This window comes from Dysidea avara, chromosome 5 (assembly GCF_963678975.1).
Source record: "Dysidea avara chromosome 5, odDysAvar1.4, whole genome shotgun sequence".
NCBI lineage: Eukaryota > Metazoa > Porifera > Demospongiae > Dictyoceratida > Dysideidae > Dysidea > Dysidea avara.
Window position 1 is genome coordinate 13,942,495 of NC_089276.1, and position 25,073 is coordinate 13,967,567.

At 37.2% G+C, this 25,073-nt stretch overlaps 1 protein-coding gene across 7 annotated transcripts in view; it reads right to left on the reverse strand.

Annotated features, from left to right (window-relative positions):
* Nucleotides 1-1,144: 1,144 nt before the first annotated feature.
* Nucleotides 1,145-25,073, reverse strand: part of LOC136255769 (uncharacterized) — a 39,089-nt gene continuing 15,160 nt past the window's right edge. For all 7 annotated transcript variants that reach the window (XM_066048654.1, XM_066048653.1, XM_066048650.1 and 4 more), the window contains 18 exons: nt 23,008-23,292; nt 22,896-22,958; nt 22,677-22,718; nt 18,434-18,706; nt 16,790-16,840; nt 16,665-16,727; nt 14,653-14,931; nt 14,044-14,127; nt 13,920-13,991; nt 13,583-13,861; nt 12,372-12,446; nt 12,254-12,325; nt 11,929-12,207; nt 5,468-5,554; nt 5,350-5,421; nt 5,019-5,297; nt 2,363-2,569; nt 1,145-1,449 (listed from right to left, as the gene is read on the reverse strand). In XM_066048654.1, the coding sequence (XP_065904726.1) occupies nt 1,244-1,449; nt 2,363-2,569; nt 5,019-5,297; nt 5,350-5,421; nt 5,468-5,554; nt 11,929-12,207; nt 12,254-12,325; nt 12,372-12,446; nt 13,583-13,861; nt 13,920-13,991; nt 14,044-14,127; nt 14,653-14,931; nt 16,665-16,727; nt 16,790-16,840; nt 18,434-18,706; nt 22,677-22,718; nt 22,896-22,958; nt 23,008-23,292 (2,768 nt within the window). In that variant the 3' untranslated portion in view covers nt 1,145-1,243. The remainder of the gene's footprint in view (nt 1,450-2,362; nt 2,570-5,018; nt 5,298-5,349; nt 5,422-5,467; nt 5,555-11,928; nt 12,208-12,253; nt 12,326-12,371; nt 12,447-13,582; nt 13,862-13,919; nt 13,992-14,043; nt 14,128-14,652; nt 14,932-16,664; nt 16,728-16,789; nt 16,841-18,433; nt 18,707-22,676; nt 22,719-22,895; nt 22,959-23,007; nt 23,293-25,073) is intronic.

Consider the following 25,073-nt stretch of genomic DNA (forward strand, 5'->3'; position numbering starts at 1 on the left):
TACAGTCCGAAATTCCTTGTCTAAATCATAATAATATGTGACTGAATTTGACAAAACCCGACTTCGACGTACAAAGCTTCGTTAGGAGATATGGCGATTTTAAGTAATCATTGTGTAATAACTTCCCAGTGCCTACAGCTGTGCAAACATAATTTGCACCAAGTATCACTGCTTGAAGTATCTTAGTTTACTAGAGTGGTATATCCCCAGTATATGGAACAGTTAATTGTTTGGAATTTTAGTAGCTTTTCAGTAAACCTGCATTCACTGATGTTTACTGAGAGTTTAAAACTTAGTAAAACAATTATGTTCCATATACTTAAAGTTACTGACATTTTACTATCAGTATAACTGGGCACAACTACAGTAAAGCAGCTTAACAAATTAGTAAACTAAGAACCTTCAAGCAGTGTATGCATCTATTTACTAGCTATCACTGAGTGGGTGTATACATTTTTGATACCCAAAATTATCCCTGTTTTGGGCAGCTTTTCTCGAGCGGGTAATAATATCACAGGTGGTAGTAATAGGGTGGGGGGCGGTAGTAATAGGGTGGGAGGTCGGGGGAGGGTGGGGGGTGGTGGGTGGGCTCAACATAGGGGTATAAAATGAAGCAAGAAGACGATTGGAATCCAGAGGCCAAGTTTGGGCTCTCCATGACCCTCAAATCACTCCAAATTGACTGTGTTTACTATTGGCGAGCTCTCTGTGAAGTCCCAGCTCACTACACACCATTATCACAAAGCCATGGCCATTCAATGGCACCAATCTCCCACTCGTGGCTTTGACAGGGTCGGAAGAAAGCTGCCACAAAAACCAGACTTGCCAGTCCTGTAGGAAGTACAGTGTGGAATATGATAGTGTATTAGGCCAGCAATCCATTTCTGGTAAAAACGTAAGTTTGATTTTGTGTGTGTGGAAGCCTTGTTATGTGAAATCCGGTCACATATTAGCTATAATGCTTGATGCTTTTATGCCAGCTACCGCAATAGACTCAAAGCTTACATGTTGTTACCTCTGTATGCGTACCACTACATATTGTGCTAATTAAATTTTGGAGAAGTGATGTATTTTAGTACAATCAGCTAACCGTTTCATTTTCTTCTAAGCAATCAGAAAATGACTGGAACGGTATATGCCCACAGACAGCAACTGCATTACAAATGACTACAGTTACAACTACGTACACAGCTACACTGCATGTATTCATGAGTACAAGTAAAGTACAACATATATATGGTGACTATGATGTATCAGCAGTAGTGTCAGTTAATACTGTATTTGTGTCAGACGTTTCAGTCAATGGATGGTCAGTAAAACTGTTATTGGAGTGTGCAATGGAAGAGTTAGTGACAGTAGCAGTAGTAACAGTGGTGTCAGCAGTAGTAGTGGTGATGGCAATTGATGTAGATAGCAAAGGATCATAAAAACTTGATAATCCCAACAGCTCTGCAATGTCAAACACAGCATGTAAGTTCTTCAATAAGCAGGCAAAGTATTATATGCCCATGCTACGAAACAGAATGGGTAGCTAAATGAAATGTTAGAATTGTGAGTCGAAAATTGGTTTGTCATTGTTTTATAAAGAAAATACATTGTTAAAATTTAAGTACTACCACAGCACCTATATTTTTCTAAAAGTCAAGTGGGTGTTGTTATGACACCTCTGAAAATAATAAACACCTTCAGAAGTTTTATAGTTGGTGTTATGGGTGTCAAAGGGGTTTTTCTGAGAATGGAATCCCACAACTAAGTTTCCTTGGTAGTTGCATTATAAATACATATTGCAACTTACATAAAGTGTAGAAAGCAACAACAAGTAAGTGTATTTCTAATCCTGTTGAGTTACTGTATTTCACGGGTCACAAGTGTTTCCTGAATAAACCATCAAGTTAAATGAAGGGATGAAAATGGCTCCAACCCCTTCGGGTATTAAAATGGATGCCTAGTCTGCCACTATAACACCCTACATCTTATAGCACCCCAACACTCTGGATTTACACCCATTGTAACACCTTCACACCCTGGTTTTACACTTATTACAACAACACCTCTGTAATACCCTGCGGGTGCCAAAACAGCACCTTCTCAGCACCATTTTAACACCCCCAGATGGATTTCTATTTAAAAATGTAAGTGGACACCCTAAAAAGTGTTATGACTACGCCAAAATTTTAACAGTATATATTTTTGCAGTTGAATACACTGTATAATGGCCTCAGTACTAAAATATACAGTAACTTGGCCAACCACAATGGATTTTGGTTGGCTACATAATTGCTGAAATTGGTTTGAAAATGGCCATGTGCCAGTGGTTCTAACAATGATAATATTAAACGTCAACCGAGTCTTCCATGCATACCTTCATCAGATGATGTTGGTTGTGTACACATCGTGTCTGTTACTACAGGCACATCAGTTTCCACTACATCTGAAACTTGTTGTGGTCCATCAGGAGACAAGAAAGTAAAATCAATGGTGGCACCAGATATCATTGCTCTAGGTTGTATAGTGTATGCTGTTGTAGTGACAGTTGTATCAGATGGGTCACTGAAAGCTTCAATTAGTTCTGTATGAATAGCAGAAAAAAAACCCATGGATATTCACATCAATGCACGAATACATTACAGTACATTAACAATAGCATTGAAATTAGTATACAATTGATTACTGACTCCCTGTGATTGTATGTAGGTTTGTGACTTTTATTAACAGCACTGCTACTTTGTTTTTGCAGCCAAAGGTGACCTACATAGGTATCATCTCTTAGGCATACTGTACCTTGAAACATACTGTGCTACTATTATTTGAATATATTACTTGGAATGCTTTCAGTAACTAAAGGGTGGGTGGATCTAGGAGGGTTTTACTAGAGAAGGTGGAGGATGCCCATTGATAGAAGTCACTGCATTGCAAAATGCAAAGCATGAGCTTTGTGGTCTGGGGGCATGCCTCTCCAAGGATTTTCTTTCTGAGATTGAATTTAGTATCCTGTAGCAATATTTCAACTGAAAATAAGCATGCAAAATGCCATACAGACTGAAAGTTGATACGCATTATGTATAGGAAATAAGGCCAGCATGTGGTGTACCAGTTCCTAGTCCCAGTAATTTGAGTCTGGATAGTTGTGTTGCCTACAGGTGATAGCAATTATACTGCTCATCATTGTCATTTTTATCAAGGTATATGACTGTTCTATTATAGAATATCTCTCAATTGATCTGTAACTCTCCAAGTTTTTCATGTTTACTTGTAAGTTGAGATAACACACTATTATAATATACCACACCTGTGGTTGAGATCAAAAGTGCCGCGCCATGGTGTATAACTGATATACCACAGCAAACTGTGGTATAACTAATATACCACGCTTTGTGGCTATATGGTGTACCTTCACACACTCTGGGAAATCCTTATCTAAACGGTAAACAAGTCTCTAATAACAAGCACCTAAATCAACAACAATTATTCGCCTCATGAACTGGAACAAGTTTCGATGAACTTTTGTCTCCTTCGTGGCCAACTCACTAATCACGACTATGTGGGCATGGCACCGCTAAACGTGTAAAACGTCTGATCCATCAAGAATTTCTATTGATTTCCATCTCCAGGAGGTGCTGTTTCACTATAACTTACTATCTATAATCGTTTTCATCTACTGGGGTGTAGAATATAACAGTTATAACATGATTACTTGGGACATGACTAAATATATGCACTCTCACTTAAGCGCTGTGCGCTCTCGTGAATCGTGCATATATTTTAGTCATATCCCTCGTAAGTGTGTTATAACTATAAAATAGGCATCATAAATTAGTTTAACTTATGTATAAAGTGCCCATTTTTGTACAATGAGCAAGCATATGAAAAATTTCTGATGGGGGTGATAACAGACCTTTAAGTATAGCAGCTAGAGAATGTAGTGGTTAATCAAACAATTAAAATAAACAACAGCCAGAAATGGTATAAAATACATATACAAAGGCCTATGAGCCTGAGACGAAAATTAAGCTTTATGGATGCACAAACAGTACGATTTACAAATAAAATCATTTTCTTCATGCTGAATGTATCAATATTTCTGGACAATTATCTCGTTGACTCTACACCATACAATAATATTATAAAAAATTGCTGATTTCAGACTCACCAAGTCAACAATCCTTATGTCACAGGTCCATTATAATCGTACATTCTTACAATTGAAACATATTGCCTAGCTATAGCTTGGAGTTCAAAGAGCTTGGTCTATAGGAAGCCACACATTATACAGGCAGCCAAGTGTCACACAATCTAAAGCTGAAGTGCTGTCAGCGGATTTGTTAATGATCGTTCTGCAGGTTCACCTATGGAAACCTTGTTACGACTTTTACTTCCTCTAAATAATTCAGTTTGAGCAGCTTCTTGAAATCCCAAGGAAGCATCACCATACAGGGGTAGCTAGCTACTGTAGCTAGATAAACTAAAGGCTGGCTATCAAGCCTCATGATCACATGGTTGGAACCACCACTGTTGAATTGTGCCTTCCCTTTACACAGGAAAACAGTATGCAAAGTATGTCTACATTTAAACCACTCACTTCACCATTCATCGTAGACATGGTACAAATATTATGGATGAGTACAATTTATTGGTATGTGATACATATGTAGCACTTTATATATAGACCATCGTTTATATGCAGGCCATCATAAATGTAGCATTTTATAGACCATCACTGTTATATAGACCACCATCATAGATATATGTGTAGCATTGTACGTAGCTGTTTGCCTGAAAGTAACAGTCAGTCAGTTGGTCAATTAATCAGCTATAAATTGCATTAAAATTGATTTTAAAATTTTTACTGATGCTTATCTGGGAAGGGCTTAATACCCAACCAGGTCATACCCCATAAAGATAAAATAAGGCTATATAGTTTTTGGTTGATATTATGGCAGGAAATGAGTGGGCTATGTTGGATTAAACATGAGTACAAGACAGTGTATAGTCTAATTTTCTAACAAATTGTCACTGACCATTTCTCAGCTTTCGAATAAATCTCTTGGAGTCAGCTTCATCCATCAAATCCTCTACTAAGTTACAAAATCCTATTAGGTTAACCTCCTCACTTAAAGGTCTGATCATCGCAGCAAGGATGTGACAATTTGCAAGTTCAAAGGAGGGCAACTTTGATAATTGATAGATGGTTCCATCACGCACTAATGCAATCCGTTTTATTCTGTTAATAGTCTGCTTGAAGTCTTGTGGCAAACAATGACACAACTTTGCAAAATTTCTTCTCAGTATAGCAAGACCTGTTCAATAAACAAAGAGATGAACATACTTTAACATCAGCCATTTACTTACCCTTGCAGTTTGGATCAAGTGAAACCATGTGCTGGGCAATCGCTTGATCAAAAAATGATATACACAAATCATCTGTTGAACAGTTACAATCATATTAGTAAACAGTTATGTAGACAACCTGAGTTTCCACTGTTGGAAGATGGGAGGCAGAGGACTGTACGACCTGATGACTGATTATCACCCATGGTCAAAGCCTTAATCAATTCTACAAGAAAAATTTAACCATATTTGTGTACAAACTGATATGCTAGGCTTGCACATCGACATGATAATGTGCATTAGTACACTGCACAAAAAAGAATTTCCTTAACAAAGCTTGAACAAGAAACATGAAATTGAAATATATCACAAAACTGAAATATATCACAAAACTGTCACAATTACAACCATGTTCATGTCACATTCCTGACTGGAATATCTACAGTATATGTCAATCCCAGAAGTCAAAATTAATTAATTATTACAATTCCATTTACATTTAATTAAAAATAATCCCTTATACCACAAAACATCAGGAAAGTTATTTGAAACTAGTACATGCATGTGACTGCATTAATGTATTCTGAAAAGGTGCCCTGAAATAGTAAATCTAACCCAAAACAGCCAAGCTGTAAAAAAAGAGTGCGGCCCTGAGAAAGGCTATGGTGAAAAAAGATGTGAAATCCAAGGTGGCGGCCAAGAAATGGCTGTGATGGTAGGTTAATAGTAAAAATTTTAATAACGACAATTCAGGTGAATTTTGTGCCAAGACCAAGCGGCACCAAATTCACTGAATTGTTGTTATTAAAATTTTTACTATTAACCTACCATCACAGCCATTTCTTGGCCGCCACCTTGGATTTCACATCTTTTTTCACCATAGCCTTTCTCAGGGCCGCACTCTTTTTTTACAGCTTGGCTGTTTTGGGTTAGATTTCACTTCTTTTTGTATTTGTATACCCCAAAGCTGGCCTATGGCCGGCTTTAAGGCTTTTTAACCTGTTATTTTTTTCTTTACTACAGGAAGAAGAAAAGATGAAGCAGGGTGATTTCTTTGTAGCTGACCTCTCTGCAAGGTGATCCTTCTAGCTGATCTCTCTACTGGATGACTTGTTTGCAGCTGAACTCTCTACAGGGTGATTTGTTTGTAGATGAACTCTCTACCAGGTAACTTCTTCTAGCTGATCTTTCTACAGGGTGATTTGTTTGTAGCTGAATTCTCTACAGGGCGATTTGTTTGCAGATAAACTGCTGAACTCCATACAATGTAACTTCTTCTAGCTGAACTCTCTACGGGTGGCTTGTTTCTAGCTGATCTCTCTGCAGGGTGACTTGTTTCTAGCTGAACTCTCTACAGGGAGATTTGTTTGTAGCTGAACTCTCTACAAGGTAACTTCTTCTAGCTGATCTTTCTACAGGGTAATCTGTTTGTAGCTGAATTCTCTACAGGGAGATTTGTTTGCAGCTGAACTCTCTACATGGTAGTTTCTTTGTAGCTGAACTCTCTACAGTGTAACTTCTTCTAGCTGAACTCTCTACAGGTGGCTTGTTTCTAGCTGATCTCTCTACAGGGTGACTTGTTTGTAGCTGAAGTCTCTACAGGGTGATTTGTTTCTAGCTGAACTCTCTACAAGGTAACTTTTAGCTGATCTTTCTACAGGGTAATTTGTTTGTAGCTGAATTCTCTACAGGGAGATTTGTTTGCAGCTGAACTCTCTACATGGTAGTTTCTTTGTAGCTGAACTCTCTACAGTGTAACTTCTTCTAGCTGAACTCTCTACGGGTGGCTTGTTTCTAGCTGATCTCTCTGCAGGGTGACTTGTTTCTAGCTGAACTCTCTACAGGGTGATTTGTTTGTAGCTGAACTCTCTACAAGGTATCTTCTTCTGGCTGATCTTTCTACAGGGTAATTTGTTTGTAGCTGAATTCTCTACAGGGAGATTTGTTTGCAGCTGAACTCTCTACATGGTAGTTTCTTTGTAGCTGAACTCTCTACAGGTGGCTTGTTTCTAGCTGATCTCTCTACAGGGTGACTTGTTTGTAGCTGAAGTATCTACAGGGTGATTTGTTTGTAGCTGAACTCTCTACAAGGTAACTTCTAGCTGATCTTTCTACAGGGTAATTTGTTTGTAGCTGAATTCTCTACAGGGCAATTTGTTTGCTGCTGAACTTTCTACATGGTAGTTTCTTTGTAGCTGAACTCTCTACAATGTAACTTCTTCTAGCTGAACTCTCTACGGGTGACTTGTTTCTAGCTGATCTCTCTACAGGGTGACTTGTTTCTAGCTGAACTCTCTACAGGGAGATTTGTTTGTAGCTGAACTCTCTACAAGGTAACTTCTTCTAGCTGATCTTTCTACAGGGTAATTTGTTTGTAGCTGAATTCTCTACAGGGAGATTTGTTTGCAGCTGAACTCTCTACATGGTAGTTTCTTTGTAGCTGAACTCTCTACAGCGTAACTTCTTCTAGCTGAACTCTCTACGGGTGGCTTGTTTCTAGCTGATCTCTCTGCAGGGTGACTTGTTTCTAGCTGAACTCTCTACAGGGTGATTTGTTTGTAGCTGAGCTCTCTACAAGGTATCTTCTTCTGGCTGATCTTTCTACAGGGTAATTTGTTTGTAGCTGAATTCTCTACAGGGCGATTTGTTTGCAGCTGAACTCTCTACATGGTAGTTTCTTTGTAGCTGAACTCTCTACGGGTGGCTTGTTTCTAGTTGATCTCTCTACAGGGTGACTTGTTTGTAGCTGAAGTATCTACAGGGTGATTTGTTTGTAGCTGAACTCTCTACAAGGTAACTTCTAGCTGATCTTTCTACAGGGTAATTTGTTTGTAGCTGAATTCTCTACAGGGCGATTTGTTTGCAGCTGAACTCTCTACATGGTAGTTTCTTTGTAGCTGAACTCTCTACGGGTGGCTTGTTTCTAGTTGATCTCTCTACAGGGTGACTTGTTTGTAGCTGAAGTATCTACAGGGTGATTTGTTTGTAGCTGAACTCTCTACAAGGTAACTTCTAGCTGATCTTTCTACAGGGTAATTTGTTTGTAGCTGAATTCTCTACAGGGCGATTTGTTTGCAGCTGAACTCTCTACATGGTAGTTTCTTTGTAGCTGAACTCTCTACAATGTAACTTCTTCTAGCTGAACTCTCTACGGGTGGCTTGTTTCTAGCTGATCTCTCTACAGGGTGACTTGTTTGTAGCTGAACCCTCTACAAGGTAACTTCTTCTAGCTGATCTTTCTACAGGGTGATTTGTTTGTAGCTGAATTCTCTACAGGGCGATTTGTTTGCAGCTAAACTGCTGAACTCTCTACAATGTAACTTCTTCTAGCTGAACTCTCTACAAGTGGCTTGTTTCTAGCTGATCTCTCTACAGGGTGACTTGTTTCTAGCTGAACTCTCTACAGGGTGATTTGTTTCTAGCTGAACTCTCTACAAGGTAACTTCTTCTAGCTGATCTTTCTACAGGGTGATTTGTTTGTAGCTGAATTCTCTACAGGGCAATTTGTTTGCAGCTGAACTCTCTACATGGTAGTTTCTTTTAGCTGAACTCTCTACAATGTGACTTCTTCTAGCTGAACTCTCTACAGGGTGACTTGTTTCTAGCTGATCTCTCTACAGTGTAACTTGTTTCTAGCTGAACCCTCTACAGGGTGATTTGTTTGTAGCTGAATTCTCTACAAGGTAACTTCTTCTAGCTGATCTTTCTACAGGGTGATTTGTTTGTAGCTGAATTCTCTACAGGGCAATTTGTTTGCAGCTGAACTCTCTACATGGTAGTTTCTTTGTAGCTGAACTCTCTGCAATGTAACTTCTTCTAGCTGAACTCTCTACAGGGTGACTTGTTTCTAGCTGAGCTCTCTACAGGGTGATTTGTTTGTAGCTGAACTCTCTACAAGGTAACTTCTTCTAGCTGATCTTTCTACAGGGTGATTTGTTCGTAGCTGAATTCTCTACAGGGCGATTTGTTTGCAGCTGAACTCTCTACATGGTAGTTTCTTTGTAGCTGAACTCTCTACAATGTAACTTCTTCTAGCTGAACTCTCTACAGGATGACTTATTTCTAGCTGATCTCTCTACAGGGTGATCTGTTCGTAGCTGAACTCTGTACAGAGTGGTTTGTTTGCAGCTGAACTCTCTTACATGGTGGTTTCTTTGTAGCTGAACTCTCTACAAAGTGACTTCTTCTAGCTGATCTTTCTACAGGATGACTTGTTTCTAACTGAACTCTTTACAGTGTGATCTGTTCATAGCGGAACTTTCTACTGGGTGATTTGTTTGCAGCTAAACTCTTTGCATGATTGTTTCTTTGTAACTGAACTCTCTACAAGGTAACTTCTTCTAGCTGATCTCTCTACAGGATGACTTGTTTCTAACTGAACTCTCTACAGTGTGATCTGTTCATAGCGGAACTTTCTACTGGGTGATTTGTTTGCAGCTAAACTCTTTGCATGATTGTTTCTTTGTAACTGAACTCTCTACAATGTGAGCTGATCTCTCTACAGGATGACTTGTTTCTAACTGAACTCTCTATAGTGTGATCTGTTCATAGCGGAACTTTCTACTGGGTGATTATTTGTTGCAGCTAAACTCTTTGCATGATTGTTTCTTTGTAACTGAACTCTCTACAAGGTAACTTCTTCTAGCTGATCTCTCTACAGGGCAATTTGTAGCTGAATTTTCTACAGAGTGATTTATTTGAGCCGAACTCTCTACATGATGGCTTCTTTGTAGCTGAACTCTCTATTAGGTACCTTGTTCTAGCTGATCTGACTACAGGGTGACTTGTTTGTAGCTGAATTCCCTACAGAATAACTTACAATGTAATATAACTGAGTAAATTATAAATGCAGCTGAATGCTTTATTAGGGTGACTGTTCTATTAGAGTATCTCGATCTCGCATTTGCTGCACGTAGTTTCCTTTCGAACCATAACTCAGTGATTTGTACTCCGATTCTTCTGTACTACTGCAAGAACTGTCTATGATGATTATTCCAGCTACACACTGATTTTCAGCTTGTTGCTCTAAGCGGTTTGCCTGATAGACACGAAAACTAATAGTTTTTTTATTCATAAAATTCGATCGCGTAATTTTGACACAGGTTGGGTTTTGTGTCATATCTCCATGGTCTTTATCTCGATTCCTTTCAAACCACAAAAAGGCACTCCTACGATGGTTGCTCCATCTACATATCAATTTTCAACTGTTTCCTCCAAGGGGTTTACCCTGTAGGCGTGACAGACCTTCGACCTTATTTTACGCAAATAATCGGTCATAACTCCGTGAATGTTCATCGGATTCCTACCAAAGTTGGTACGGAGATCCGCCTTAATGAGCCCTTTAAGTGTGCCAAATTTCAGCCCAATCCGAGCACGCATTCGTGTTTTATGGCGAATTTTGCGAAGTGTGCGAAATGAAGAAGATGAAGAAGAAGAAGAAGAAGAAAAAAACGAAGAAATTAAAACGAAACTTTGCTCGCTCGTATCTCGGAACTGGCTGGAGCGATTTTCTTCAAATTTGGTATGTAGACTCCCCTAACTGGGCGGCACGTCTCTAGCAAATTTGGTTCCAATCGGATAAGGGATCACAGAGCTACATAGGTGTGAAAATTGCGTTTTCTTTCTTCCTGTTAATATACTCACGGTGTGGCGCGCCGGCTTCTTGGGCCGCACGACACACTATCGTGTGTCTTGATATGTATGCGAAAACAGGAAATAATCGCATATTTTTCGAATTCCTGTTTATTAAGTAGTTATAATCTACTTAGCCAAGTGTACCCACTGGCAAAGTTTCAGCTTCATATGCCACTAACTTTGGGAGTTACAGCCATACAAAGTAACATCAACAGAAAAATCGATTTGTACAGCAAGTATAGGGGAATAAATTACAGGCACTTACAAAACGGTTGTAACTTACTAACAGATTGAGGTACGGAGCTAATATTTTCACCATCGTGTTTGCCATGAACAGGGGAATCAATTACTGGGTGCGTTTTTCCTTTACTCGCCCTTCTTCACTGCATACAAAGACTAAATTCGTGAAGAAAAATCGATTGCATACGATTGCTTCGATGTTACGTAAACAAACGTTCATAACGTACGTATCATTGAGTCTACTGCAATAACACAAAGATTTTTGAATTCCTCTTGAGCAGGCGAATAAGATGATATCCAGGTTTTTATTGTTAGTCCCTTCCTTCACTAAGAAAGAGGAGTTCAAACAATTTACAAAATTTTGTCAATAATATGCAAGTATTTCACTCAATGTATTCAATACTTTATACTGTAAATTTAGGCTTGTGCGATTATGTCCTGTTTTTGCAGATCCGGTCATATATTTATACACGTAGCTTCAGGAGATTTAGCATTATGTCATTGTGGTGTAAAAGATATGAGTGCACATAAAGCTTTAGTTACTAAATACATGATTTAGTGGTCTGTATAATGAAGTGTCAGATAAAGTAATTGTGTGTGTGTGTATTGTAAGTTTATTACTATCACTTTACAGTGGCCAGCACTGAAGTTGTTTAAGTGAATAGCACTACAGATAATACTCATGCACATATCATACTACTACTGATTATGTGAAGTTTGCCTCACCATTTTTGAAACTATCGATAAATGCTTTAGATTCATCTTCGTCAACTAGATCCTTTACCCAATCACAAACCATAATCAGGTGAACCTCCATCCTTGCATGTACAAACATTCCAGCAAGAATATGACAATTCACCAGTTCAGCAGTAGGTAATATTTCCAACTGGGGTATTGCTTCCTCTCGCAAAATTGCTCTTTGTTTTAACCTTCTAATAGTCTGCTTGTAGTCTTGCGGTAAACAGTGACACAACTTTGTGAAATTCTTTCTCAATACAGCAAACACTGAGAAACATGAGTAAGTGAACAAACTTTTAGATGAACTACTTACCTTTGCTGTTTTGGTCTATTGCCTTTAGGTTCCTGGCAATTGCTTGATCAAAAAATGACACACACAGATCTCCTATAGTATGCATGTACGTATAGGCGAAAAATAAAAGGGAAGTTACCTGAATGTTCACTGTTAGGAGAAGGAAGGCAAATAACTGTGTGTGCTTCATCCACATTGATAGCTTCAATCACCTCTGTATAAATACGTAAGCTAAGGATAATTCATGTAGAAATTTCATATCCTAATGATTTCTAATTTTACGTTTAGTATCAGTAGTAATCGACACATGTATAGCGTGTAGAAGAAAGAGGGATGATAAAGATTGCACTAGATATTACAACAACAAATCTCCTTCCGTGAGCAAACTAAAAGAGGGGAGCAGTTGTGTGTACTGTAGATTGGGAATAGATATAACTTGCATTTACGCAGTACAGTCAAAGTACTGGCTCTATTTTAACCTCCTCACTGCCAAATTTGTAGAGGCTCCAATCTTACTACTGCACCTAAACTCCTATACCATACAATATAATTCTATAAAATTGTATCAAAATACGTACTGGCTATAGAACAAGGAATTCGATTATCAAGTTGTTGCTTACACAACAGCAACCACAAAGCAATACATAACTTTAAAGTGCAAAAATTGGTCTGGGCAAAACCACATGTACATTTTTCACAACTTATCAGCCTAGTGTTGTTTATAATAATACAAATAATCATTACTTAATAGTAGAGGTCAAGAAAGTTTTTTTTAATTGTAACTTTGACTTTGTACCTATTTTCTATGTACGTAACTATGGTGCAAGTTGCTAATAAAAATTGACTCTTATAACTAGCCCAATGCCCAATCACTAGCCCATATATCAACCAGAAACCAACTCAAATACAAGTATTCTCTTGCAGGGGCGACGGAGAAGGGGGGGCAAGAGGGACTGCAGCCCCTGTGAAAAAAACTATGGGGGGCTTAGCCCCTCTAAAATTGTCTGTAGCTGTGATGGAGAGCCTAGCTTAATAGCATCATTCGAGATACTCTAATAGAGCAGTCAAGATCGAGATACTCTAATAGAGCAGTCAAGATCAAGATACTCTAATAGAGCAGTCACAGCAGTGCAGTAAGCTATGTATGTAGTTCTAAATAAGGAGATACAGTCTAGTTGGTAGAGGGAAATTATTGCGAGCAGGTAGTGACCTTTCTTCTTTTTTTTGGTCTTCGACTTACAACTAGGCAATGGCATCACTAAGCTAGACCCCCAGCCCCCCCTAAATATAGGTGTCTCCGCCGCCTCTGTTCTCTTGTAGACTTAAAATATATATGGCACTAGATCTTACCATTTCTCAAGGTCTCAATGAGTGTCTTAGATTCAGGGCTGTCCACTAGATCCTTTAATGAATCACAAAATCCAACAAGGTGCAACTCTTCTCTTAAAGGTCTGATCATTGCAGCAAGGATGTGACAATTAGCCAGTTCAGGAGTGGGCAACATTGCTAACTCGACCATTAGTCCTTCTTGTACAACTGAAGTTCTTTTTATTCTACGAATAGTCTCTTTGTAATCTTGTGGCAAACAGTGACACAACTTTGCAAAGTTTTTTCTCACCACAGCAAGACCTATATTAAAGGACGTTAACAACAATTGCAGTATTATACCAAGCTTTAAGTCACTTACCTTTGCTGTTTGAGTTTATTACCAACATTTGCTTGGCAATTGACCGATCAAAAAAGATTGTGTACTCATCATCTATGTACATAACAAGTGCACATGCTCATGTAAAGAGTATGGTAAAAGTCACCTGAAGTTTCATTGTTTGCTGACAGACATGAAGACTGATTGTTCCTGAGTGGTGGATCATTCATACTCAAAGCCTCTATTACTTCTACAAAGAGAAAGTAATGTATAGCTTTTAAATGAGTTGTCACCAGCAGTTGACAAAAATTGTTGTTGTGGGAATGCTTTTATATAGTTTTCAAGTTGTTTTCTGTAATACCAAATTGTTTACTCTAGCTACTACATACGTGCACAGTGCTTAGAACTCATACGAGTAACTATTTGTGCTTTGGAAATGATGTTCAGCATTGTACAAATGTTACCTATATAATAAGTCTTTTAAGAAAATGACTTTGTACAGAACAGAAGATATTTATACTTTAGGTACATAGTCAATGGCACCTTAATGCTGTTGCTAATGTGTTTGCTAATGATTTTCTTTCATAATGACAGTATTGTAAGTGGTGATAACTGTTGGTAAAACAACAGATGAGAAATCCTTAAAGTCCCATTTTGATTTTACAAAGTTTTTAAATACATTTTTCCACTTACAGACCAGGTCCCTTCTTTCGGTAATTATATGCACACCAAACTAGTGAGATTACACAAACACTGCATGAGGTGCCATACATACCAGATCGTAAGTTATGTATAAACTTTTTTGAAGTTTCATTATCAACCACATCCTCTAAAGTATCACAAAATCTCAACACTTGAATGTCAGCTTGTAGAATCCCAATCAGTATGGCAAGAATCATTTCATTTCTTTCATCAGTGGATGGCAAGTGATCAAGATCACGTTGTAATGTGCCTACTACTAGTCCGCGCTGTTTTAGCCTTGTGACAGAGACTACATGATCTTTTGGAAGGCAACGACACAATCCAATGAAATTCTTCTTTAGAACAGCAACCACTATGCATAGAAGAATTACATAACTATACATGACATGTAAACTAAATTCCACAGTTTGGCTGTGAAAAGACATGCCAAAGAAAGTAAAAGTAACTAGTAGTAACAGCGATAACATGAAAAAGATAATATTTATACTATTCTCAAAGTTATTACATATCCACACAAAAACAGCCAAGCTGTGAAAAAATGGTGCAGCCTTAAAAAGCCTTGGGGAAAAAAGTTGTGAAATCAAAGGTGGTAGCCAAGAAATGGCTGCAATGATGTTAATGCTAAAAAAATTTAATAATACACAATTTTTTTTATTAGATTGCAGTCATTTCTTGGCCGCCATCTTTGATTTCACAACTATATATTTTCACCCAGGCTTTTTAAGGCTGCACCATTTTTTATAGCTTGGCTGTTTTTGTGTGCATTTTACTTTTTTTTGTACTTTATAAGGCCCCAAAACTAGCCTATGGCTAACTTTGAGGTTTGTTTTAACTCACATTTCTTCTTTTCTATGCAGATACAATGATGATTAATGAAGACAGACTTATAAATGTATTGCATTGCATCATTTTTTTCAATATTTGACATACTATAATAGAGTATATATTTTTGGGGACTTCTATTAGAACATACATAGAATGTTCTAGAACAATCTAAGTAATTCTATTAGTAGATCTATGAAATTACAAACATTTAATTATAAGCAGATCTAAACTAGAAAATTTGCAAAAATTAAGTGAGATAATTAGCCAAGATAGCAGTGGTTCAGTAGTTAAGGATGCAGGTGTTAGGTATGAAGGTCCCTGTTTCAAACTCTGATAAGTTTTTTTCGACATTTTTTGTACACCTTTTTACCCTGTGGTGACTGCTCTATTAGAGTATTTCAATCCCATGATTTTACACTTGTTTGGGTTTTGCTTTATAACTTTGTTGCTGTAATTCTACTGCTATTCAAACTATCAAAGGCACTGCTACTATGATCAGCCTACATACACACCAATTTGCAAGTTATCCTATACTCGGTTTACCCTGTAGCCATGACAGAAGTTTGATCTTTTACGTGAATAAATGCTCGCAACTCCTTGGATATTCCTCAGATTCACAGCAAACTTGGTACATGAATCTATTGTTACATGCTGTTTAGTTGTGCCAACAATTGAGGCAATCGAGTTACACATTTGCATTTTATAGCAAGTTTTGCAAAGTGTGCAAAAATAAATTGAAGCCCCTATAACCCCCTATGGCATAAGAAGAGGAAAAAAATGAAGAAATTAAAATGAAACTTTGAACACTCATATCTCACAAATGGCTGATGCGAATTTAATCAAATTGACTGTGTGGCCTACCCTGCCTGGCAGACAACTATAATGCAAAAATGGTGTGCTTTGGAGAAGGGGCCATGAAGCTACATATGCATGCATGAAAAAGCTGATTTCTTTCTTCCTGTCAATATACTCACGGTGTGGTGTGCCAGCTTTCTTGGCCGCACGACACACTAGCATGTAAGATTTGTTTACTTGTTCACAAGAATTTTAACAGAGGCTATCCTGCTAAGAAATATGCAGTTCTATATAAAGGTGTGGCAAGTGGTGCACTAGGTAACTTTCTACTCAGGAGAAAAATTAGCCCATCCACACACACACACATACCAGCCAAAAACGACTGTGAAATGTTTAGTAAATACCATTTTCATAACTACATATCAAATTTTAAGTTACAGTATATACCATGTTTTATCCACTAACCTTTTGAGTTAGGATCCAAAGAGGACTGAGAAAGTGCAAACTCCAATGCGTGACTGTTTACACCTATGCAGTACATACAGTAAGTGTATATGTCCCATGTACGCATTAAATAGTTGAAGACTTACTAGGAATATAATTCTGTGAACTTCCAGAAAACTGAATGCTTTTCACAACACCTGGAAGTGATGGTAATAAAAAGTAACTTAATTAGGACATGTATTCTGGGTGCACTGCTACTGACACACAACATTCTCATAAAACAACTAAAGGACTAAATCTGAAAAGAGAAAACTGTGAAAACACAGTGAAATGTTGGTGTATGCTGTAATAGAGCATACAGTACAGTGCTTTGATAAGACGTTGTTCAACAATTGTGTTAATGTGCTCAATAAAAAAAATTAACAACCTTATATAGATCAGAAATGTCATTCAATATTAATAATTTTGAAATTTTAGACACTGAAGTTAAGGTGCCAGTCTGTCGATCAATGTGCCATTTTCAGTTCTGTTTTTATCCTGCAAGTTACTACAATAAATGTTTGTATAAGGTTGGTTTTGTGATATGACATTCTTGATCACCTACTACTAAGAATTGTACACTACAGTGTGCATGCTTTGTCCTTTTGTCAGCTTACAGAACTCGCATGCACCATCCATTTTTCAGTGAGAGCATTTTGCCAAATTAAATTATAGCCAACTGCAATTTTACAGCAAACTTCCAATTATATGGTATTTTTGCATATAGGTTGGTACAGTATATTATATTAAAATAAACTTAACGTGAAAAAAATACGGAAATTAAAATAATGAGATTAAAATAAAAAGTATCTAAAAGTTTTTCTATATACAGTAGCAATGAAAGCTCACCTCTACTACATTCTAAGTTTTAACATTTCTTAGGTAACATACTGTACATGAAAGCCAGCCTTATTGTTTTATTCAAGCTCCTTGCATAAAGCATTAACACTTGGAGTGCTATAGTCAGTGACCTTTTTACATCACCTCAACTAAAGACAGTTAATCAGTAGTACTTAGGACACAGACAGGTAATTACTAGAAAACTTAATATGATATCTTGAGTAAGAACGTGATCTTTAGAAACCTGAATGGTAAACACATCATAATTATGTACAGAAAAGGCAAAAAACCAGGCAAGAGGCTTTAGCTACGTAACTGAGTATTACACTTGTCTCAGCATCAGTTAGTCATATGGATAGCCAGTCAGTCAGACATATAGTCTGTCTGTCTGTCTGTCTGTCTGTCTGTCTGTCAGTCAGTCAGTCATACAGACAGACAGCCAGCCAGCCAGCCAGTCAGTCAGTCAGTCAGTCAGTCAGTCAGTCAGTCAGTCAGTCAGTCAGTCAGTCAGTCAGTCAGCCAATCAGACATAAAGACAGCCAGTCAGTTGGTCGGTCGGTTGGAGATTTTGTTGAAATTAAGCTATGAAACTCTGCCTACTGTATTGCACATAATTATAAGCATATGCATGTACATAATTATGTATAATATATACAATTACACAATTGTTTGACTATTAGTAGCACCCAAGACTAGCTGTTCTAGTACAGTGGAATCTGTGACATTTGAAAATGAGGACACCTGTGTGATCTGGACACTTGATATTGGTCCCAAAATATCCCTTTGCATGTAAACTGACCTGGAAAATCAGGACACCTTGATAAACAGGACACTATTGGTTGGTCCCAAGGTGTCCTTAATAAACAGGTTTCACTGTACTCTGCAACACACACAAACACATGCATACAAACCAGTCCTTATGTCCCTGACTATGACCATTAGATCATGTGAAGTAGCAATCTTCTCTAGTTGATCACACAAGTCCAGTAAATCTTCTTTACATTTCAATTTCTCAATAAAATAATTCAAAATCCTTTTATTTGCAACTTTGAAATTGCTACTACAGAGAATTATACAAATCTGATCATCACTGATGTGGCTCTGTAATTTTCCAATACTCTGTTCATAGTCATCAGGCATTAGTTGTATAATTGTGTGATAATGTCTTTTAAGCTGGCTAAACTCTAGATAATACCAGGTATTAACACAATATACTGTAACAAGTTATGAATCAAACCACAGTACATTACATATTAAATGTTACAGGCCCATAACCAGAATTTCTTAGTGAGTTGCAGTCCTTGGACACTGACAAATGTTGAGCATTTAAATATCAGCTCATAAAAGTATTAGGTTTACACCTTATTTGGTGGCATAATTTTGAGCATAATAACCTAGGAAAAAAGCATTAAGCATTATGCTAGCAGAATAAATTAAAATGCTCAAAGGTATGCAAATTATCACATTGCACATTGTTACTACAATTCAAAACATGTAATGTTATATTCTTGGCTGATACTACAGACAAAAGATCGATATCTTCCAATAGAGCAGTCACTCTAATACAAGTTGTGAAATACTGATGTAATAAAGCAGTCAGCCCTTTTGAAAGTATAATTTTGAACATAATAGGTTTGATTTTTGAGCTTGCTTAAAAGCATCATAAAGTATTTTCAAACATAAGCCTACACACTCATATCTAACCTGAAACCAACTTGCAGTTTGATCTGGAATCATGATATATAGTATATATTTACCAGATTGGCATGAATCAGTACATGGTTTTAATGATAGCTTAAAGTTATGGTATTAATTTAAAATACATAAATTACAAAACCTGCTTTTACCAAAGTAAGGATAAATAATTTCAACAACTGTGTTGTGGTAGCAATACAACTATTTGTACTTGTATGCTTTTACAGCAGAATAACAACTGTTCTTGGTTGTGTGGTCCACAATAGAGCAATGTGTGGTCTACGATAGAGTGATGTTTTACAAAAACATGCTGTCAAAAACCAGACTAACAGATCATTGAAATCTTATAATTTAACCAAACAACCAGAATAGGGTTGTGGAAGCGATCTTTTTAAGGTTACTATTTGTGAAGACATTTCTATTGCACTTTTTGTAATTTCTTTAAGTGAAACATGCTCTTTGAAAGCTTGTATCTCCGTCACGCGGATGAAAAATTCCAAAAACACTTCCACAGGCCCAAATAAATTTAATATACAGTATAACTATGCTCCAGAAATGTTCATAGAGCCTACAGCTTTTGCTGCATTTGGCAGCAGAAAACCATGGTAGTGGCAGCTGGAGTGTGAGTGATGTACAGGCCAGCCACTACATCTTATAGTGTTCCATAATTTCAGCTGCCTCAAACTACACTGCACCTACACAAAAAAAATAAAGGGCTTCATGTTCACTTAAAACTTTTCATGCTGCGAGATTGGTTTTATGGCCTTCTCAAAAAGTATTTATAGCTAGGCATTCAAAATTTTGAATGATTAACTGTGACTATGCTGTAACCTTGGTATTTGAGTGTGTACTACAACCAAAAGTATTTATACACTCAAGAAGAAAACTTTTTAAAATTATAATGAAATACTCTTCAAAGTTGCAGAACATTTTAGAGCAATCACCGTATTTAACTGGTTAATAGCAACAGCTACTATAACTTTCAACAAGGAAAACGCTGTGGTTATTATGCAAAGGTGGCTACTGTGGGTTTGCGTCCATGGCATTTATATAAATTTGTAAGTCACTGATCTTGTTTAATCATCCTTCAATACTATCATTCATTGTAACTTCTCTCAAAAACTAGCTTAAAACAAGTCCTTTGCCCGGTTTCTGCTTCAATGCCCGGTTTCTGCTTCAAACGTGTCTTATCATCAGTATACTCAGATACAAGCCACAGCTCTTTTCCAAGAATAGCTCTTATGACGGTAATTCTAGGCTGTGAAGTGGCTAATATCTGGGGGCAGTTACTATAATGGTGGGCTAACCAGTCAAATATACAGTACTTGAATAAAAATATTGCAGTTTGTGTGTCTAGGACATGTACAGTGGAGGATTAGGGGAGGAGTTTTGAAGATCTTTTGTAGCCACATTTTAGCACATACCAACTCCACCACAATAATTATTACCATAGAAATTAAAGCATTTAAAACTAGCATTGGTATACTTGCTATACTTGTGGGACCAGCTTTGCTAACATTTCGGTTAACTTTCTAAACTGTAGAATTATACAGCAAGCAGAGATGCATCCAACAAAGTACACACATGGAGCAAGAAGTCTGGGGGATACAGTTGCCATAGCTGCAAATATAATACAAATTTTATGCTCAATTTTCTGGCATATAGTATAGTTTTTAGTGTACAGATATATGTTATAATGTCTGAATGGATTGTAGCACAATTCATCAATAGTATCAGGTCCAGCAAAATGCACTCCTTGTACAAATTACTGGCAGGCAAATCAACCATTTTGTTTGTTTTCAATTGTGTTCTTCCTGTTACATATGTATCACTTTACTTACTTCTGTCATCAACTGTAGAGCATACGGTACAACAACTAGATAATTCCAATTATTTTACATGATAGCCACCAATAGTTCAGTAAACGTTTAAGCTTTATACTGTAACTAAATACATCCGGACCTCAAACATCCCGACTGCATGTGGCTAATAATTGAAGGGAAGTGGTTACAGTTATCAACTTGCTAGCTGGAGGGCAGCCATTCAAAGACACTGACATGTTAATAGATGGTTTGATGATGGTTTGACAGTAATCATTGGTTAATATGTTGATAGTTTGGTGGTGACCACAGACCAAACCCTAAAGCAAACAGTGGAGTAACCTACTTGTATTGAAGTGCCAAATGCTCTTATTACAGGGTAGTCGGAAAAAGCGGATATGGTTGGACACGGACGCGGACAAGGATTTTTTAAAATACACTTTTACATTTACAAAACAGTTATTTTTCATATCTAACATTGTTTTTACAGTAGGATTAGCTTCCAGACCCAGGCGTCGATCTTGTTATAGTGCTTATCCATTTATAAGTGTGTGTGCAAAGGATAGCCTAAAGACCATAATAGTGTTGTACACATGCTCTAGAAATCTAATTCAGTGTCATGGAGATTAAGCTGGCATGTCCCAACCTTATCTCGTAGGCCAGGTCCTTGAAACCCTCAATGCTTGGTATAAGTGCCTGTAAAAGGAGTAAGATTGTGGATTTGGCCTGCTAAGCTAAGTTACATGGGGCATACAAGCTAATCTCTGCAATTACATAACTCTGTATTAGACGTTAGAGTATGTGTACATACAACACTATATGGTCTTTGTGGAGTGCTGGTATAGTCCTTTACACATGCACTTATAAATGGAAAAGTGCTATGACAAGATTGACGCCCAGGTCTGGAAGCGAAGACTGCTGTAAAAACAACGTTAGATATGAAAAATAACTGTCATATAAATTTAAAGTGCTTTTTTGAAAATGTCCGTGTCTGCATCCGTGTCCATGTCCGTGTCCGTGTCCGCATCTGATCGTATCCACCTTTTCCAACTACCCCTTACTACAGTGTTGACCATTAGTAGCATTGAGTAGCATCATTTAACAGGTACACAATAAATAAGGTGCCTGCATTTACGCATGCGCTAATGGATGATTCAAAGTTATGGATTATACAAAGTTATTAACAGGGTTGGCCCCAGCAGGTTCGGATAAATGAGGTCCCTCTGTATCTATCAGATATCTTGAGCTAATTAGGTGGTTTTTAATGCTACAGGCTTGATTTTTCATTATTTGAAGTCATTTAAACCACCTATCACAAAGACTACAATGCATGTATTATGTATTAAAAACTTACCTCAAGACTAGCGTAAGGAATAAAAAATAGGAATTTTAAATTTGAATAGGGATCAAAGAAAGTAAAGAAGCTTTACACATTTTATCCTTACTTCAGCCATGGCTACATGACTGAAGAACGGATTAAATTCCCAGTATAATAGCTGTAGGTGTAGGCTACCTCCCCTATTTACTTCTATGTATGATTATAACTACTGCCATGATAACACAATGATACACATCATCTTATATATCCAATCATCTCTGTACAGATATAAGAAAGGATGCTATAGTCTTAAACACTAACCTTCATTGATGCTAAGGATTTGTGGGACTGCTATTTCTTCATCTGGCAAAACAAACAAGTACAGTACATACAAACTGTTACAAGAAAACACACCAATGAACTAACATGTACAAGTGACAATCACATATATTATAGCTGGCTAATATGATTGTTAATGTCCCAATGAGTCAACCTCACTGCACGACTGCACAACAATACAATCACATTTAATAACTGTACCATCAGCTTCATCTACGTTGTTGAGTACTGCCACTGGCTGACTGTGATCACCTTGATAAGTCACTGCAATTAAGCATCTAAGTGACACAGCATTTTCTTGGAGCCATCTCACCTGCTCTAAGTTCATAAACAATGGAGATAAGCTGCTCAGGCTGTGGTAAAATTGTTGTTATCTTTTCCAATCTGTCACAAAATTCTTTTAAATCTTTCGTGGCTTTGAAATGGTCTACTAAATGTTGCAGAATCATTTTATTAGCAACAGCATGGTCAGGGCTGCTAAGAATTTGGCAGATTTGGTCTACAGTAAAATAATGCTGCAATATATCCAATGTTTTGTGGTGGTCCATAGGTAGACAATGAAGGATATCAGAATAATGTGACTCCAGTAACTGAATACCTATACAGATACATCAGCAATGTAAATGTTTTAGTACAATACTGTGGGAGACAAAATGTTGGAGGGTGAACTAAACTTATGCTTTAAACTTTACAGAAGGAAATATAGTAATGTATTCAGGGAGGTTGTGATTTGCCAATTCAAATACTTCCCAAAACAATAACAAGTGTATATTAACAGGTATGCATGTGCTAGTGGAAACACTTTACCATACCAATATCTTTATCATACAGTACAGTAGTACTGTATACGGTGTTGGGGCAGTTATTTTGTAAAAGTAACTAGTTACATATTACATATTACTTGCAACTGAACTATTTAGTTACAGTTACATATTACCCATAAAACTATAATAATATTACATATTATATTACTTTGTGTCCACAGCCTTAAGCTGTCACGTGTGAAACTACCACCTTATCACGTGACATGATTACGTTGTTGGACAATGTGCAAATCTTGGTTATAAGTAAGAAGCTGGTGAATCTTCATTCAGTAGGCTTCATTACTTCGTTGTGGCTAGGTGTTACTCAGTTGATCACTAACGAGATTAGTAACTTCGTTACTTGAAGTAATAAATTACATAATATTAGATTCATTACAGTAACTATATTACTTAGGTAATGTGTTACATTTGTAAGTAAAGTAACTTGAGTTTTTATAGCGTATTTCAATATATTACTTAGTTACCACAAAAGTAATAATTATTATTACATAACGCGTTACCCCCAACACTGACTGTATACATAGTAGAAACCCCTCCACCGTGACAAAATGGCACCTCCAAATTGCAAGTCATCACTGATATCTTACGTGACAAAAACATTTTACAGAATGTATAAGTTAATTAAAAACACTTACAGAAAACTGAATATTGACCATGGTCACAAGGCTGGAAGCAGTGCACAGCCACTATTTTTATGCCACAATAACAAACTCATGTGTTGCATACACCTTTCCACTTCTAATGACTATCTACCCTCTGCCCTTTTCTTTTATCTTCCAGTATATATTGATCATTTCTTCATTCAAGGAAGCCATACCTAGGCATTTATTTTTGTATCAACACTTTCCTTAGAAGAGAGTAGAGCATATTATTTCTTTGAACATTGCAAAACTAGATTTGAAGCACTTATACTATTGTAAGAGGGAGTAGATACTTGTAGCTGTACCTATACAATGATCGGATTGCTACTGAAAGCAGAGGGCAGTGACCACGTCCTTAAACAATCAGAGCATGGAGACTACACCCTTAAGGTTACGGTATACTCACGGGGAATTAGTCAAATTTTTGAATGCCTATCGATACTTTTTGAGAAGGCCATAAAACCAGTCTACTGAGTCTAGCAACGTGAAAGGTTTAAAGTGAACGCAATGCCCTTCATATTTTATGTTGCTACAGTGTAGTTTGAGGCAGGCAAAATACTAAAAGTTGTTGTAGCAAGACAGGTAAGCCAGCCTGTATATTATTCAATTCCAGCTGTCACTACAAAGTTTTACCACCGCCAAATGCAGCAAAAGCTGTAGGCTCTATGGGCAGTTCTGGAGCATGGTGATACTGTACATTAAATTTAATAGGTCCTGTGGAAGCGTTTTTGGTGTATTTCTTCCCAGTGACAGAGATACACGCCTCAAAGAGCTTGTTTCACTCGAAGAACCTACTAAAAGTTTAATAAAACATCTTCACAAACAGTAATTTAAAATATCGCTTCCACAGGACCTAGATATTTTAGTTGCTTAGTTACTTGTGTTGAATTTATAGGGATTCAGTAATCTGTTAG